The sequence below is a fragment of the Anopheles ziemanni genome, chromosome 3 (assembly GCF_943734765.1).
Source record: "Anopheles ziemanni chromosome 3, idAnoZiCoDA_A2_x.2, whole genome shotgun sequence".
NCBI classification, from domain to species: domain Eukaryota; kingdom Metazoa; phylum Arthropoda; class Insecta; order Diptera; family Culicidae; genus Anopheles; species Anopheles ziemanni.
The window spans coordinates 14,379,905-14,395,707 of NC_080706.1; the positions used below are offsets into that span (position 1 = coordinate 14,379,905).

At 44.4% G+C, this 15,803-nt stretch overlaps 5 protein-coding genes across 5 annotated transcripts; all 5 read right to left on the bottom strand.

Annotated features, from left to right (window-relative positions):
* Window positions 1-119: 119 nt before the first annotated feature.
* Window positions 120-2,377, bottom strand: LOC131284164 (sodium-coupled monocarboxylate transporter 1-like). The gene is made up of 6 exons (XM_058313019.1): window positions 1,904-2,377; window positions 1,777-1,842; window positions 1,658-1,709; window positions 1,530-1,597; window positions 656-1,441; window positions 120-587 (listed from the first exon to the last, which is right to left on the bottom strand). Exons 1-6 carry the CDS (start codon window positions 2,375-2,377, stop codon window positions 120-122), a joined length of 1,914 nt encoding a protein of 637 aa, XP_058169002.1.
* A 798-nt stretch (window positions 2,378-3,175) lies between these two features.
* LOC131284165 (sodium-coupled monocarboxylate transporter 1-like) lies at window positions 3,176-5,478 on the bottom strand. Its single transcript, XM_058313020.1, has 7 exons — window positions 4,987-5,478; window positions 4,839-4,904; window positions 4,716-4,767; window positions 4,578-4,645; window positions 4,363-4,517; window positions 3,666-4,296; window positions 3,176-3,586 (listed from the first exon to the last, which is right to left on the bottom strand). Exons 1-7 carry the CDS (start codon window positions 5,476-5,478, stop codon window positions 3,176-3,178), a joined length of 1,875 nt encoding a protein of 624 aa, XP_058169003.1.
* Window positions 5,479-6,473: 995 nt separating this feature from the next.
* LOC131284166 (sodium-coupled monocarboxylate transporter 2-like) lies at window positions 6,474-8,548 on the bottom strand. Its single transcript, XM_058313021.1, has 5 exons — window positions 8,075-8,548; window positions 7,879-7,998; window positions 7,655-7,809; window positions 6,963-7,593; window positions 6,474-6,884 (listed from the first exon to the last, which is right to left on the bottom strand). The coding sequence occupies exons 1-5, from the start codon at window positions 8,546-8,548 to the stop codon at window positions 6,474-6,476; spliced, it is 1,791 nt and encodes a 596-aa protein (XP_058169004.1).
* Window positions 8,549-8,844: 296 nt separating this feature from the next.
* On the bottom strand, window positions 8,845-13,391 carry LOC131284167 (DNA repair protein complementing XP-C cells homolog). The gene is given in 5 exon segments (XM_058313022.1): window positions 8,845-9,173; window positions 9,236-9,606; window positions 9,671-11,482; window positions 13,234-13,266; window positions 13,387-13,391. Coding segments are annotated over 5 exon segments (2,508 nt in total). The 3' UTR covers window positions 8,845-8,886.
* A 557-nt stretch (window positions 13,392-13,948) lies between these two features.
* Window positions 13,949-14,878, bottom strand: LOC131287335 (polyubiquitin-B-like). The gene has a single exon (XM_058316376.1). The coding sequence runs from the start codon at window positions 14,867-14,869 to the stop codon at window positions 13,949-13,951; it is 921 nt and encodes a 306-aa protein (XP_058172359.1). The 5' UTR covers window positions 14,870-14,878.
* Window positions 14,879-15,803: the final 925 nt, after the last annotated feature.

Sequence of the window (15,803 nt, forward strand, 5' to 3'; positions counted from 1 at the left end):
CTGTTCCCAAACTTATCTTTGACATAAAAACAAAATTCATAAACAATAACGTCACACGATGAGTTCATTGTGTTATTCTTATTTCATCACATGCCTATTTAAATACAGTGTAACGCAAACTATTCGTTATTAGTCTCCACAAGCTGGTGCTTAATCGTAGCTTCCACCATTTCTGCCTGTTTGCTATCGGTTGGCACCGCTAGGAATGTCATTGGCATTCCACTTGGCAGCTTTTTACGAATGCACGGTGCCAACAGCATCGGATCGATCGGTTCCTGTCGATCGCCTCCGGTGCGTAGCTTCGTCAGCAAGCTTATCACCGTTCCAGTTAGGCATGTTACCACCGATCCGAAGAGGGTGAAATACATGTACGACATGTGATAGATCGTTTTTTCTACTTGCTCGATCGTTTCATCTGTCTCGAGCGGGATATCTACAGTGCTGTTGTACGAGAATTCGTAGGGGCAGTCTTCCACCGACGTTGGTTTCGTATCGAATGTTCTACTACCTGTAGCAATAGAATATTGTGCCTTGTAGCACATGTACAGCATCACGAGGAGTCCTGTCGAGCCGCCGTACAAAGCACCCTAGAACAGAAAAATAAAACAAATAGTATTCCCAGATATTTCACGTTGGATAACTCCAAAAAACTTACTGTTCCGTTTACCCACGGCATTAGAACACCCATTACGAACAGTCCAAACAGAGGAGCCCCGGACGCTGAACTCAGAGTCATCGTAAGCTGCATCACCGTGCCCATATGTTCGACCGCTATGGACAGTACCACCGATAGAGCACCGTACACCAGCACTGATCCTCGCATGATGTAATGGATCTGTTTCTCAGTCAATGGCTTCTTGCAGTACGGCTTGCAGAAATCCTCGAGTGTGATGGCCGACAGGGCGTTCAACGCGGACGAAAGCGAACTGAGGGCAGCACTGAAGATTCCAGCCACGAAAACTCCCGTCATACCGGGATAATCGGCGAAGGTTTCCATTACAAACAGAGGCAACAGTTGATCCTTGGCTTTTGCCAATTGGGTCGTGAGAGGATCGCACCGGTAGTACGTGGCGTACACCAGCATTCCAATGAGGAAAAATAATACGTTTACGATAATCCAACCGACGATGAAACCTTTCAGGGCCTTACGAGCATCCCGAAGCGTTGGGAGAGCCAGGAAACGTTGGATCATGTCCTGGCTACAGGATACACCGTAGCAAAACCATATCGGGGCACCGACCAATATAATCCAGAACGAGTGACGCAGTGTTGGGTCGGGGTCGAAGTTCGGTGCCTCGAGACGATCGCCTGCAATGTTTCGCTCGAGAACTTCTCTCGGTCCTCCAACATCAAACGTTCCTTTGACCAAAACAGCCAGTAGGGCGAGCAAGGTAACACCTGATTGAATGACGTCCGTCCAAACAACTGCCTTAAGTCCACCCTAAAATAATGATCAGGTCCACAAGTGGCGTACACTAAGCTTCCTATGAACAGTGAAGCGTCAGTTTGGTTTCCACATCACTACTTACTATACTGGTGTAAAATACGCAGACGATGCATACGATCGGTGTTACTATATGAATGCTGAGTCCGGTCACTAATGGTAAATACATTAAAATATAATCAAATCTTATTTGTTTGTACGCTTCATACGAACCTTGATTGAATGCTAAAGCTGGTACATAGATAACAATTGGCATCCACAGTAGCTTTAAAAAGAAAATTTTATGTTCTGTCACAGTTCTAACGTAATATTTTCCAAAACCTACGACTTACACAAGCAACAGTGTAAAGAATTGATCCAAATAGCCTCATACGATGATCGAATCTACGCTGTAGATACTGTTCAGAAGAGAATGTGACTTCAAGAGTTATATCTTAAGACTCGTTTCGCAACTCTTACCTCATAGGCCGACGTAATCTGCAAATCGTGGAAAACTGGAAGAAATATGTAATGTAGCACAAAGCCCATCAATAGTACCGCTACTACAATGTAGCAGTACTGCGTCCCATATACGTAGATCTCGGTAGAAGTTCCTAGGAGCGAGATCCCGGAGATCCAACTCGCTACCAATGACACGGACACGGGAAAGATCTGCATCTTCCTGCCGCCGACCAGGTAATCCAGTGCCTCCGAATCCCTGCGCGCCTGCTTGCTTTTGTGCTTCCGGTGGTCTTTATATCCGAAGAAGATTCCGATCACGATGCAGATCATCAGCATCACTACAAACACCACATAATCCGGCCAGTCGAAGCGCTGCAACGACCGCTGGATCGAATCGATCGTCTGTTCGGAATAGTTTTCCGCATTGTGAAGATCTGTATCGTCACTCGAGTAATCATCTTCACTTGTATCCACCAACCAATCACTCGACATCGTGGTGGTGTCGGCTAGAAGTGATCAACCCAACTGAAGATTGCATTTCAGAAAGATTTCTTTGAAGCCGCCATTGTATCTTCCACCTCTTGGAAATCGCTGCTTATCAACGTTGATAAGAATAAATTATGATGATCTTCTTAGCCAAGTGTCAAGATAGTTCCTGGCCTCGTAAATAAGAGTTTATTTTTAATTCTCTTTTTTCAAACAATCAAACAATTTTCATTTCACTACTTTAGGACGGATTGTTCATCAATCTATTCCCAAATGCCCGAACAAAAAAACCTTAATCTAATCAGCCCAAACATTTCCCGACAGCTTAAACTATTGTTCGTTAGGTACATAGAAACTAGGCGACTCGCCTATCGTAAATCATGAGCAAACAGTGCACTCGTGGTGCAGCGGACAACCAAATCCACAGTAAAATTTATGTGTAAGGGTTTCGGGGTCACAACTCTTTAGCACTTGGCTTTAACGTACGAGCGGTTGTTGATGCTGAACATATGTTTGTTCGTTTTTTTCGCATCATTTTTATCTCGTAATGTAGTGTTTGTTGTTTGTCTCGAACAGCTGACCCTAATGAGCGTTGTTAAAACAAACCAGAAGAAATAATACCTTATTTGAACCCATGTGATTAGACAAGCTTTTGATTTGGTCTAGAATAGTTTTATTGCTTCATTGAACTACATTTGTTTGTTCATTTCTCCCATGCATTCCTTCGACTTGTTCTTCGATACAGTGAACAATAATGTACAGTAATAGTTATGGGCTGCGATGATGATACGATCCGTGTTGGACCTACAATTGAATGTCCTTCGTTTCGAACTCGTGCAGTACCTCTGTCATGTGGTGAGACTTGCTGTTTGACGATGGATAGAATCGCCTCAGGAACGGGGCCAGTAGTAGCGGATCGATGTCGTCCGTTTTCGAGCGAGGTAGAATAAAAGAGGAGAGATACCCCACCAAAGTTGGTACGACTGAACCGATCATGGTGTAATACAGGAAGGAGACATGATGTAGTGACTTTTCACCTGGAGTGTAATCGGACTCGAAGAGTGTTTCATTTTTAGGCGTAAACTCGTAATGACAGCCTTCTACGGTTACTGGTTTTTCTGCAAAAACGATCTCCTTCAGAGCGATCGAGATCTGCGATCGGATGACAATATACGACATCAGAGCCAAGCCAGCCACAGTCCCCGTAATAGCACTCTGTAGGACGAAATAAAAAGTTAGTAATTTCATTCATTTCATGGTTCAGCCATAACACTTTATCTAGCGAAACACTTACTGTTCCATTGATCCTGGGGAAGAAGAAACCCATCAGGAACAAACCAAATAGAGGTCCGATCGTCACCGGACCCAGACTCATCGACAGTTGCAATACAGCACCCATTTTCTCCACCAGAACCACCATTACAACTGCGAGCGCCCCGAAAGCCAGCACGGTGAAGCGCATAATGTATCGTGTTTGCGTCTCCGTTAGAGGTTTCGACACGAATGGTTTGCAGAAGTCCTCCAAAACGATAGCGGACAGCGAGTTCAGAGCCGTCGACAGGGAACTAAGCGCTGCACTGAATATGCCCGCGACGAACAATCCGGCCAGACCTGGATACTCTCCCAGAACCTCCATCACTAGCAACGGAACTAGTTGATCTTTCGCCTTCGCCAAGCCAGTCGTCAGTGGATCGCAATCGTGGTACATGGCGAAGATGAGCAGCCCGTTGTAGCAGCACATGGCTAGCACAGTTACCGTTCCAATGAGGAACAGTACCAGAGCCTTTCGAGCCGATGCCAAAGAAGGCAACGACAGGTATCGTTGCATCATGTTTTGGTTGATAGAGTTTGTTGAAGTCCAAAAGAAAGTACCACCGATGAGCAACGTCCAAAATGTGTTCCGTGCAGTTGGATCTAAATTAAAACTATATAAAAAGAAAACGACATTTAATAAATAAGGAGCTTTTCCAAAGTATTATTTGCTTACGTACTCTGGGGGCTCGAATCGCCCTCCTGCGGAATTTCGTTCAATCACCACACTAAGCCCTCCTACATCCGCCGTACCCTTGATGATCACTATGATCATTGCACCGACCATAACCGCCGTTTGGATGACGTCGGTCCAGACGACAGCTTTTAGTCCACCCTACAAATGGACATTAGGTTACGTACTGATATCTCATCAAGATGTCCTTTTCAAACTTACCAGACTGGTGTAAAATATGCACACCAAGCAAACGATCGGCGTTATCACATGTATATTAACACCTGAGACTGTTGGGAAAATCAGAAAATTCAAAAATTCATTAGCTATAAGATGACGACAAATCTAATTCCAACCAACCTTGATTGAAGGCAAGTGCTGGGACGTAGATTACAATGGGTAACCATAAGATCTGATGTAGAAGTAAACACATTAATTATTCATTTGACTTTACACTTAACGGAATTCCAACAGTTAACTTACACTTGCTAGCGTAAAGAGTATAGATCCAACGAGTCGCATTCGTTTATCAAATCTCATTTGTAGATACTGAAAAAGGAAAAGTATTGACTCAATATTTTAATACCGAATTGACAAATTGAACAAATTGCCAATCGAGAACAACACCAACCTCATAGGCAGAAGTTATTTGAAGATCATGAAACACCGGTAGGAAGATGAAGTTCATCGATAGACCCATGAGCACAACCGCACTGATTATGTAGCAATACTGCACACCGTAAACATAGATTTCCGTAGATGTGCCGAGCAACGAGATCCCGGATATCCAGCTCGCGACCAGTGACACTGACACCGGAATAATTTGCATCTTTCTACCACCAACCAAATAGTCGAGCGCTTCCGAACCTCGCCGGGCATGCTTCTGCCGTTTGTGTTTCTGGTGGTCCTTCACACCGAAGAACACTCCGATCACCATGCAACTGATCAACATCAGTACAAACACCACATAGTCAGGCCAGTTGAATCGCTGCAGCGATCGGCTGATTTCCTCAACACTCGGTCCATGCAGGATGGAGCTGTCGGTGGAAGTCGATCGATCGACACTCTCTTCGTACACCGTTGAGCCAAACGTTGTACTCTCCGAGATGGTCGATTCTGCCATCGTTGCGTTTGTAGACCGCGATTTAATCCAGATTTGGTAATTGTCGACACCTTGACAAACGATCGCAGATCACAATGGCACACTCCTGCTAACTCCAGCATGCGCTACCTAACGACGGCCATTCGAAACAGACACAAGTTGTTCAAGTGCTCTTATACTAGATTCAGCATTCATTCAACCCACCAGTAAATTACTCCCGATAACGGACGGTCAGATTTTTCCAGTCGTCGGCAAATAATGATAAAGCATGTTATCACTCACGATCACGTCAGCGTGACGTAGTTGCGCGGGAAAACGTGCGAACCGATCCGCGACAACTGGCCACGCTACCGAAAGGATTTATGACTTGTTTGTATCTGAAAACACGCCACGCCATTATTGTTTGTCCTAACCGGGCGCCTCCATGCACGGAAGCTTAAAACACAAGGAATTGCACACCCTTACCAGACGGGCTAAAAAAGGAGGGAGATAACATTCAGCACAAATTTCCAGTTACTTTATGGTGAAATTAAAAACATTATGTACTCATAAAGTTTCCGTTATAAAACTAAGTACCAGTAGCAAATATAGAAAGGAAAAACTATATTTGATTAATTTTGAAGCCCCTGAGATGATTCAACGAAATATCAAACGACTGCACTGAACTTAACCAAAGCACTGACTACTACAAACCACGCCATCTAAAGGGCAACTGGCGAAGACCTTACAACCAGAGTGCCCCGGACGCACCATCAGCTTGCCTTCTTTGACCCAACATTGTACGCAGGCAAAGACGGGAGGTGTGATAAGCGCATGAGAAGGTGCATAAATAATGCCGCTGTGTCAACTAAATACCGCGCCAGCTTAATGCCCCAGAAGGCGGAAGTAATACACACCGCCCGGGTGTGAATGCGATAAGCCACCCTCTCCACTTTACATCATCCAACATGTCATCGAATCACTGCACTGGATAAGCCTACAGATTCGGTAGATACCTCTAGTAAAAAACACAACGTTTACAATTGTGTATCTTCTTTATTAAAATTGTGTACCATACCACCGGATGACGGAATTCTTTCCGAATGATACAACTTTCTAACAAAAGGAGCCAGAAGCAAGGGATCCAATTTGTCTGGCTGCTGGCGTCGAAATATGGCAGCAGTTAGTGAACCGACGACAACGGTGGTAACGGCACCGATGAACGTGTAGTACAGATAGGACACATGATGCAACGATTTCTCTGAGGAACCTAGTGGTGGTATTGACGTTGTGTTAAACCCTACCGGAAGATCAAATGTATAATCACAGCCCTCAACCGAGACAGGTTTTCCAAGGATGGGCATTTCCTTCGCAGCCACCGCAATTTGAGCCCGGATCACGATGTACGACATTGTCATCAGTCCACTGATGGCTCCGCCGAAGGCACTCTGCAAAGAAAACATACATTTTTAAAACAAAAGTTGACAAAAAAAATTGGGTAATCTAAACACGTCCATGTCACTTACACTGGCATCAACCCACGGTAAGAGCATCCCCATCAAGAATAACCCCAATAAGGGTCCCAGCGAGATCGGCACCAAACTCATCGCGAGTTGTAACACCGTTCCCAGCTGTTCCACCACCAGCACTAGAACGACGGCAACAATACCAAAGACAAACACGGTGCTACGCATGATGTAACGCGTTGCTCTTTCACTGAGCGGCCGACGGGTGAAGGGTTTCACAAAGTCCTCCAACACGATCGCCGAAAGCGAATTCAGGCCTGTGGATAGCGAGCTAAGGGACGCACTAAATATGCCGGAGATAAATAAACCCGCTAGCCCGGGAATGTCCGCGAGTACCTTCATCAGCAGCACGGGCAGCAGTTGATCTTTTGCCTTGGCCAAACCCGTCGTTAAAGGATCACAGTCGTGGAAGGTAGCGTAAATAAGTAGACCGTTGTAGAAGCACGTCATTAACAGAAGAATGATTCCAACGGTGAAACAAACCAGAGCCTTCTGTGCGTCCCGGAAAGAGGGCAGCGCCAGATAGCGTTGGATCATCATCTGATGGATGGCATTTTTGCCCATCCAAAAACTGCCACCTCCGATAAAGATTGCCCAGATGGTGTGCCTTTCGGTGGGATCGAAACTGAAACTGATTGCGCAGAAGTAAAAAATTAGAATTTAATTCCCAAATAAGAGGAGAGGATCCTTACTTCGGAGGTTCTATTCTTCCACTCGCCATGTTCCTCTCGATCAGCACCGACAGTCCACCGATGTCTGCAGTCCCCTTGATGACGATCAAGATCAATGCCCCAATCATGATGAACATTTGAATGACATCCGTCCACACTACCGCTTTTATGCCACCCTAGGATACATAAAATGGCCATTAGCATATGGCTATGGATCAAATAAAGGACAAGTGAAAATTACGCACCACTAGCGTGTAAAATATGCAAACCAAGCATACGCTCGTTGATACGACGTGTACATTAATACCCGACACTTGGTTGAACGCCAAAGCTGGTACGTAGATAACTATTGGTAGATGTAGAAGCTGTCGAGACAGAAGAGAACAATTAGGAAAAATGAATTTGTGCCTTCAAGTTCTTTAGAAGAGAAATTAAGCTTACCGTAGCTAAAACAAACAATCCCGATCCAAGCAACCTTATTCGTCGATCAAAGCGCATTTGAAGATACGCGTATGCGGAAGTGATATCCAATCCCTGGTAAACTGGCAGAAAAATATAATTCATGCTAACGGCCATCAACAAGATCCCGGTGAAGATATAACAAAACTGTGTTCCATGCAGGTACGTCTCCGTGGATGAGCCCATCACCGCGATCCCCGATATAAAACTAGCGATCAGAGACATCGCCACGGGAAAAATTTTCATCTTTCGGCCTCCGACAAGATAATTCAGTGCTTCCGAGCCGCGGCGTACATTATGTTTTCGTTGCTGCTGTACCCTCCAATCCTTCCATCCGAAATATACCCCAATCACAACGCATATCAGCAAGCTAGCCACAAACACCACATAATCGACCAGTCCAAAGCGCTGCATGGACTCGCTGACTTCCGCTACGGTTAACTTTACCGACGTCATCGTGCCTGATGTCTCCGATGACACGTTACTCTTCCTCCGGAATGCCTTCGAACACTGACTGCCTCAAAGTCGCGTTCTGTTGCAGTAACCCAGTCCAGTCTAGTTATTTATTTTTCTACAACCGTCAAGAATAGCTGCAGAAACACACTGTCAAGATACCATGCAGTGGATATTTATGGCTTATTCTTAGGTCGGAAAATAGATTCATTCGAAACATTTAAAAAACTGAGCCAATACATGGGCAAAGCACGTGTACTTGGGAATTTGTTATCTGAACGCGTACGTCGACAGTAAGCTCTGCGAGTTAATTTATTACGACCAGATGTCCCCCCTCCGTCTCACATTCCATCGAAATTGTACTTATTCTTGAGCTTTCTCCGTACAAGCAAACCTTTCACCAGTTTCACCCAATTGTTAAGTACTATCTGTCGTTTCTTTTCCAGCTTTTTCTGTGCCGATTCGTCCTGATGTATTTCCCAAGCTGCTAGCAAACGGTCTCGGTGCTCGGCGCAAATCACAATACCATCAAACACCGGATGGTTCCCTCCTGCGTGCACTCCAAATCCAACTACGGCCACGGCGTAGTCTATCCCAAGTTTTCGACATATGTGAGATAATCCGAACTCTAAAATCAACGCAAAAGATATGAGTAAAAAGTCTTAGTTCAGTTTAGTACACAAAACTTACGCTTTAAATGGACGGTGCCCTTAGGAAGCATACAGTCTTTGAAAATTTCTATATTCCCATAGGCATTCCGTGGAACAATCCCATCGACCGGTTCGGGCGGGATGTAATCTTCCGTCTGCCAGTACCCGAACAGTTCGAGGTTCGTCTGCTCGCGGCGCAGCTTCGACTTGACAATTTTGTACGGAAGTTCGTGCATCCGGATGACCTTCGCGTGTCGTAACCAAACCTCGCGCGAATGCAACGTATGCACGCATTCCCTGGCATAGACCGGTTCCCCATTGATGTAGCCCAACGGAGGTGCATCTGGTGGGTATATGCCTTGGAACTTTTGTAAATCTCTCGGTAAGCAGTAGGATGGATGATTTTTAAACCTAGAAAAAAAAAAGGATTGACATGAATATTTTTTTGGACACTGATACACATCATGCTACTTACTGCCCGATTGTGGTTGGCATTGGCGCCCGAAATTTAAGCTGTCGATATTCAAGCTGCTCCAGCAGGAACGCTTCATCCCCCATCGGTGGCCTATATCGGTGAAGAGCTTTCTTCAACCATTTCTTGTCTACCCTTTGCCTTAAGGCCAGGGCCTCATTGCGCCACCGGTAGCGTTCGGACACATCGACTACAACGTCATCAACAGCCTCAAAGGCAAACACGTACACCGGTGGATCCTGAATGAGATCCATTACCTGCTCCATACAATCGACTTCTCCTAACGAGGCTTCCACAACCGTCCAACGCTGTTCTGCTTCCAAAAAACATTCTATCCACAAGTCAAGCTTTGGTATCCGGGGCCTTTTCTTTGCGCAATCGCTAGAAACCGTGGCCACCTTGTGATTTATCAGTCGACCCAAGTTCGGCTTAATGCTGGTAGCATTTTTCTGATCATTTGTTTCTGTTTTGAAGGCCAATTTCCCTTTCGTTGAACGTTGCTTCAGCGATGGCTTTTTACGAAAAAACTTCGATGAAACTAATTTTACACCCTGCTGATCACTTTGCGATAGACTTGAAACTGGCTGTCCAATTTGATTCAGTGGTTTGTCTCGCGGTTGCTTTACCGGCCATGGGTCCGGTGGTTTTAATTTCCACAAACGTGGTTTATTCGTTAAACCCTCAATGCGCAGTTTTTTAGGCGCTAGTTCACCGTCCACCAGATCGTCATCCGCCCCGTCGAGTTGTGTTAACTGGAACATTTCCTGAATTTCTGGTTTGCGCTTCAATATTTCCGTCGTGGTTAATGGCACGTTGTGGTAACGTTCGGTGACCAATGGTCGATTGGTTTGACTAATTTTAACTTTTGCAGGTGGCTTCGCTACTGGAGGACAGCTTGGTACAACATCCAGATGCATAACGAGTCTCGAGCGAATGCCACAAAATCGCAAAACGGTGAGTAGAATTAAATTATACATCCGTCTGCAGGATGCCTCTCGAGCGACAATTTGCTTGTGAATTGCTTTCTTGATTTTTACGGTCCTCCGATTTCTTGTCCGGTCGGTGCCATTTCTTGTCGTGGCTAACATCACGTTTTTCCTATAGTGATCTACAATTGATTTTACTAAATGGAGACTATCTTTTTCACGAACCGAAAGCTTGCTGTCCGATATCAAGTCATAAAGTTCTGATGAATTATCCACGATGCTTACGTTTACCAATCTGCTTACCTGCATGCCATGGGCCAGGAGCAGCAGTAGGTGAACTTTATGAACCTCCAAGAATTGTTGTTTTCGCTTTTCTAGCTCAATTCGCCTGAGACTTTGCGCAACATCTATTATGCGACCAGGTTTGTGTGATGTATTTGATACGACTATTTCTATGTCTTTGGTATCGACGGACGTATCGTTCGGTATCTCACAGCTATGCCATTCGGGATCTTCTTCCGTTGCGGTATTCATACAATCCTCTACTTGAGTCAGCATCGATTGGACGTTGATCGTGTCCATCGGTGATATGCTATGCTCGCGCCACTCCTCCCTCCTTCTTTCCCAAACCTGATAACAAGCGTTCGCTTCATTTACTTGCTTTTCGAAATCTGTTAGCTGTGAAAATATTTCATACATTTTTCCACCCTCTTCGGCATCGGTTGCATCGCCGGTTGACGATTTGCAGTCGTAATCTTCTGTGCAGGGTACAGAGCATTCTAAGGCAGTGGGCTGACTTTGGTACGTTGACGAGAAAAACGTCTCATCTAGGTTTAGCGTTTCTGGATCGACAAGGTGCTCGTTAACACTGCTGGCATCAGAATCGCTACTAAATCCGAGTTCCGGGTTTGACTCTGCTGCTGACGATGCCATGTCTTTCTGGACGATTTTATCTTCGAAAGGTGGTGTATCACATTCGTTTTTCTTTACGCTGTTTTCATTCCTGTCGGTGTTGGTTTCACTCGTACGAATATTCCCGTTTTTGTCACTTTGTTTCGACAAAAGTTTTTTCAATCTTCCGCGAGGCAATGTTTGTACTGTTTCCATGATTGAACGCACAATTTGTCGATGCCGGTTCGTTGATTAGGTTTGTTATTGTTTACTTCCGAAAAAAACAAAATGTCAAAAATGGCATGTATCAGCTGGGAACTTAGACAGTTTGAATTCAAAAACAAATTTGAATTTTGGCTTCCCAGTCTTTTATTATTATTTTTATTTAAGCACAGCTTCAAACTTTGCACTAACTTTTAGTTTCAACTATATCCCGATTTATTCAGCTTGAGCTATACTCAAGCAAAGCCACTCTGATTGCTTCTCAACTCTCGGTATACGATATCCGCATTCAACCAAAGGCACGTGCCAACGATTATCGATGCTCTTGTGTGCGTATAGTTCGTATTTAAACGGTGCCTTTATCATTACCCTTCCATCTGGCAGGATTGAGAGCAAAGAGTACTGATGTTCTTGCTGCCAACGCTTAAATATGCCGCTTACGGTATCACCCAACATAAACGAATGTTTCCTCATCAAATCTCTCGAAAAGAAATCGGTTTGAGGGCCACTTTCCAAAGCCGCATACAGCAGGAACGGATCATCTTGAGACCTTCGGAGGGTAGGTAAAAGAAAAAGAAAGTTGTAAGATTTTGTTCTACCCATATTCTATAATTTCTTCGGTAAATACTCACAGATCCTCGGTGAGAAAGAGGAAACTATTCTCACGAATGTATTTCATTTCTTTGGAACGCCATTTGTCCATATGTTGCCTGCCTATTACCAAAACTCGTTTCTTCTGTCGAACGTAGTGTCGAACTACAGCTGCAACCTGTTGCGCATAAACCGTAGGACTTTTCTGATTGCCCGAAGAAAATGCCACATTCAGACCATCGATGACCACATCATACGGAGTAGTCTTTTTGAGGAAATTTTGGAACCGTCGCAGTTCATCCGGTGTGGTACGGTTGAATATCTCCTTGTTTACAAATATGGCCTCGAGAAATTTTTCCTTTAGCTTTTGAAATGATTCTTCGGTGACCACGATGCTGGCGAGACTACCCTTACAATTGGAACATTTGCCGTTATCAGTGACTCTCGTTTCTTGTGCGATAACACCCGACTCCTTTGGAAGTGACTTTAGTACGTTTCCTAAGTGTTTGGATAGGAAAACGGAATTGTCATTCGTAAACTGTAACATTTTCTCGACGTTTTTGGCAAATGGTTGGCCATCTCTACGGCTGTACTCTAACCAGGACAAAAACGTTTCATCGTTCGGCAGCCTTTTGTTGTCGCACATTTCCTTCAGCATGGCCCAACCAATCGCGTCTTCCCCCGAGAGGAACGCTTTTGTGGCAATACAGTTATACGACGAGCTATCCGGTGTTCCTATAATCTTGATCATTTCCAACAGCTCCAATGAGTGTTTCCAGTGTTTTGTTAGAGTGAGGGCATTTATGGCATGCTCGCAGGTATTCGCATCTAGAACCGAGTTCTGCTCACGTAACTCAGAGTACATCCTCCAGATATCGGCCTCATCCTGATCGGTCAATGGGTCCTCAGTAAGTCGGTAAAGCCGCAGCAATTTACCCACAATTGCTAAATTAGTCTCCAGGCCTTTTTCTTGCATGTAACCCACGTAAGATTTTCCGATGCCTAGATTCGGACACAATCCCAGAACTATACTATCCACGTTGTTATCATTGAACCGCCGTTCGTTGAGAATGCTCGACCGAATGTTACCCCATTCTTCAACCGATGGTGGGCGGTTTGAACCAAGCTTGGCCTTGATGTAATCAACCGTGGCATTGGCGGGTTTGAGACGAGCACTTTTTTGAAAAACTCCCGCGTAGAATCGTACATTTTCAGTATAAAATAAACGCCGCGCACAAAATACGCCTGATCGGCAAAACATGTTGTTTATTATTGTTTTGTCTAGAAACTTACAGCACTGTGAGTCTTTGAGTGACATTTGAAAATGAATCACCGATGTAAACAAATTTTTACGAGAAACTGGCAGCATCGTCGCGATTTAAAAAAACCGTTGTTTACATTCCAGTTTGAGCAAAAATTTTATTCAATGAAATGCTCCAAAATGTGTATGTTTTTTTAGCTGGAGACGAAGTATTCTTTTTATGTAATCGTTAAACAATTCAAGAAAATGGCAGTTTTTGATTTCATACGTTTGCAGAATGTTTTCAGCAACATTCCCAGGCAGCTGTGAATTAGCAATAATTTCTCTTTGGCGTCAACAATCTTTGGTGTAGCACGATCTTCACTTGTGAAATAATTGCACAATATGACCCTATTCCTGACCTCCTTTCAGCCGCAACACAAGATGTATGGTGGATCCTTTAATGATACTGTATTCCTGCAATTCACGACCATCTTCTAGTTGTTTGCCGGCGAAGATCATGCGCTGCTGATTCGGGGGGATTTCCTCACGCTCATCGATCTGTTTCTTCACACTTTCGACCGTTGCCTCTGGTTCGGTGTCCACTGCGATCGTTTTTCCTGTCAACATCTTCACGAAGATCTGCATGCCTCCCTTGAGCCGAAGGACCAAATGAATCGTTGAACCCTTGATGATACTGTATTCCTGCAGCTGACGACCGTCTTCTAGCTGTTTGCCAGCAAAGATCATGCGCTGTTGATTCGGAGGAATTTCTTCGCGTTCGTCGACCTGTTTTTTTACACTTTCGACCGTCGCTTCCGGCTCCGTGTCAATCGCAATAGTTTTGCCAGTCAACATCTTGACAAAGACCTGCATGCCACCCTTGAGACGCAGTACCAAATGGATAGTGGAACCCTTGATAATACTGTACTCCTGAAGCTGGCGACCATCCTCCAGCTGTTTGCCGGCAAAAATCATTCTCTGTTGGTTTGGGGGGATTTCCTCCCGCTCATCAACCTGCTTCTTAACACTTTCGACCGTTGCCTCTGGTTCCGTGTCAATGGCGATGGTCTTGCCAGTCAACATCTTTACGAAAACCTGCATGCCTCCCTTCAGTCGCAGAACGAGATGAATGGTCGAGCCCTTGATGATGCTGTATTCCTGAAGCTGACGGCCGTCCTCAAGCTGTTTACCGGCGAAGATCATGCGCTGCTGATTCGGGGGAATTTCCTCACGCTCATCGATCTGCTTCTTTACACTTTCCACCGTTGCTTCCGGTTCGGTGTCCACGGCAATGGTCTTGCCAGTTAACATCTTCACGAAGATCTGCATGATGCTGACAATAAGATCGCTGTAACCGAGTAAAAATTTAGAAGAATGTTATAAAAACGACAACCTCCAAACACTCATCTTGCAGCGAAAAACTAATCTTGCCCACCTTTAGATCTCCACAGAAAAAATCAACTCAAATGGTAGCGCTAGCTCTCCCCAAGGGCACCGCCTGTATGATGCGATCTCTGATTGATCAACGGTTTTTATAGTATCGAACGTTGAGTGTGATATAATTGTAGTTTTGATGGTATGTTGCCAACAGAAAATCGAAACAACAATCGCAGACATTGACCTTCATTATGACCCGATAGAGAAACACATCGAAAAAGAAGTGAATGTCCTTTTTGTCTTCTTTTGTTTCCCAGAACCTATTGAACTATCAATATGTTAATTTGTCAATTTATCAAAGCCTAGGTAGTCCTTAATAAGTGTTCTTTGAACCTTTATGTTAACAAACATATCGCAATACTTATCCCTGAAAAGATTCGTTGCTCGCTCAAAGATATGCGGAAGCCTACATATGGCTATAATGTAAAAACTACCCTCTGCCAAGTCCTTACGTCACATGCGTCCCTTGTACTCGTACGCATACGCTTTGGCGAAATTTCATCGTCTCGGTTGATGACCTAATCATCTCGGTGGATTGCCAGACTACACTACCATTACACTATAAAATGCTTTCACTCTGCCACCCTTGACTTCAGTTCAAGGTAGCGTCAATTGTAATCAACAAAGCCCTTTCTATCGTCTTGTGATTTGTTTAGTCCGATTCGTAAACCCTTTCGTTTTATTTTAAATCCCTTTCTTCATCGTTCACCTGACATCAGCTGGCAGTAAGCGGTCGAAGATACAGGTGCGCCACAATTCTTAAATAAATGTTATTTCAGTTTTTATTTTATGTCCTAGATTAATCTACCACATTTTGTTAAACTCA

Excerpts from the sequence above, each read along its gene's own strand:
- LOC131284166 (XM_058313021.1), bottom strand. The coding sequence starts at position 8,548 with ATGACGTCGGTAAAGTTAACCGTAGCGGAAGTCAGCGAGTCCATGCAG. Across the intron at positions 7,999-8,074 it reads GATTGTTTGTTTTAGCTACG|CTTCTACATCTACCAATAGT; the intron begins GTAAGCTTAATT and ends CTGTCTCGACAG. Across the intron at positions 6,885-6,962 it reads TACCGTGGGTTGATGCCAGT|AGTGCCTTCGGCGGAGCCAT; the intron begins GTAAGTGACATG and ends TTTTCTTTGCAG.
- LOC131284165 (XM_058313020.1), bottom strand. The coding sequence starts at position 5,478 with ATGGCAGAATCGACCATCTCGGAGAGTACAACGTTTGGCTCAACGGTG. Across the intron at positions 4,518-4,577 it reads GCATATTTTACACCAGTCTG|GGTGGACTAAAAGCTGTCGT; the intron begins GTAAGTTTGAAA and ends GTCCATTTGTAG. Across the intron at positions 3,587-3,665 it reads TCCCCAGGATCAATGGAACA|AGTGCTATTACGGGGACTGT; the intron begins GTAAGTGTTTCG and ends TTCGTCCTACAG.
- LOC131287335 (XM_058316376.1), bottom strand. The coding sequence starts at position 14,869 with ATGCAGATCTTCGTGAAGATGTTAACTGGCAAGACCATTGCCGTGGAC.
- LOC131284164 (XM_058313019.1), bottom strand. The coding sequence starts at position 2,377 with ATGTCGAGTGATTGGTTGGTGGATACAAGTGAAGATGATTACTCGAGT. Across the intron at positions 1,843-1,903 it reads AGATTACGTCGGCCTATGAG|TATCTACAGCGTAGATTCGA; the intron begins GTAAGAGTTGCG and ends TCTTCTGAACAG. Across the intron at positions 1,710-1,776 it reads TTCTTTACACTGTTGCTTGT|CTACTGTGGATGCCAATTGT; the intron begins GTAAGTCGTAGG and ends TTCTTTTTAAAG.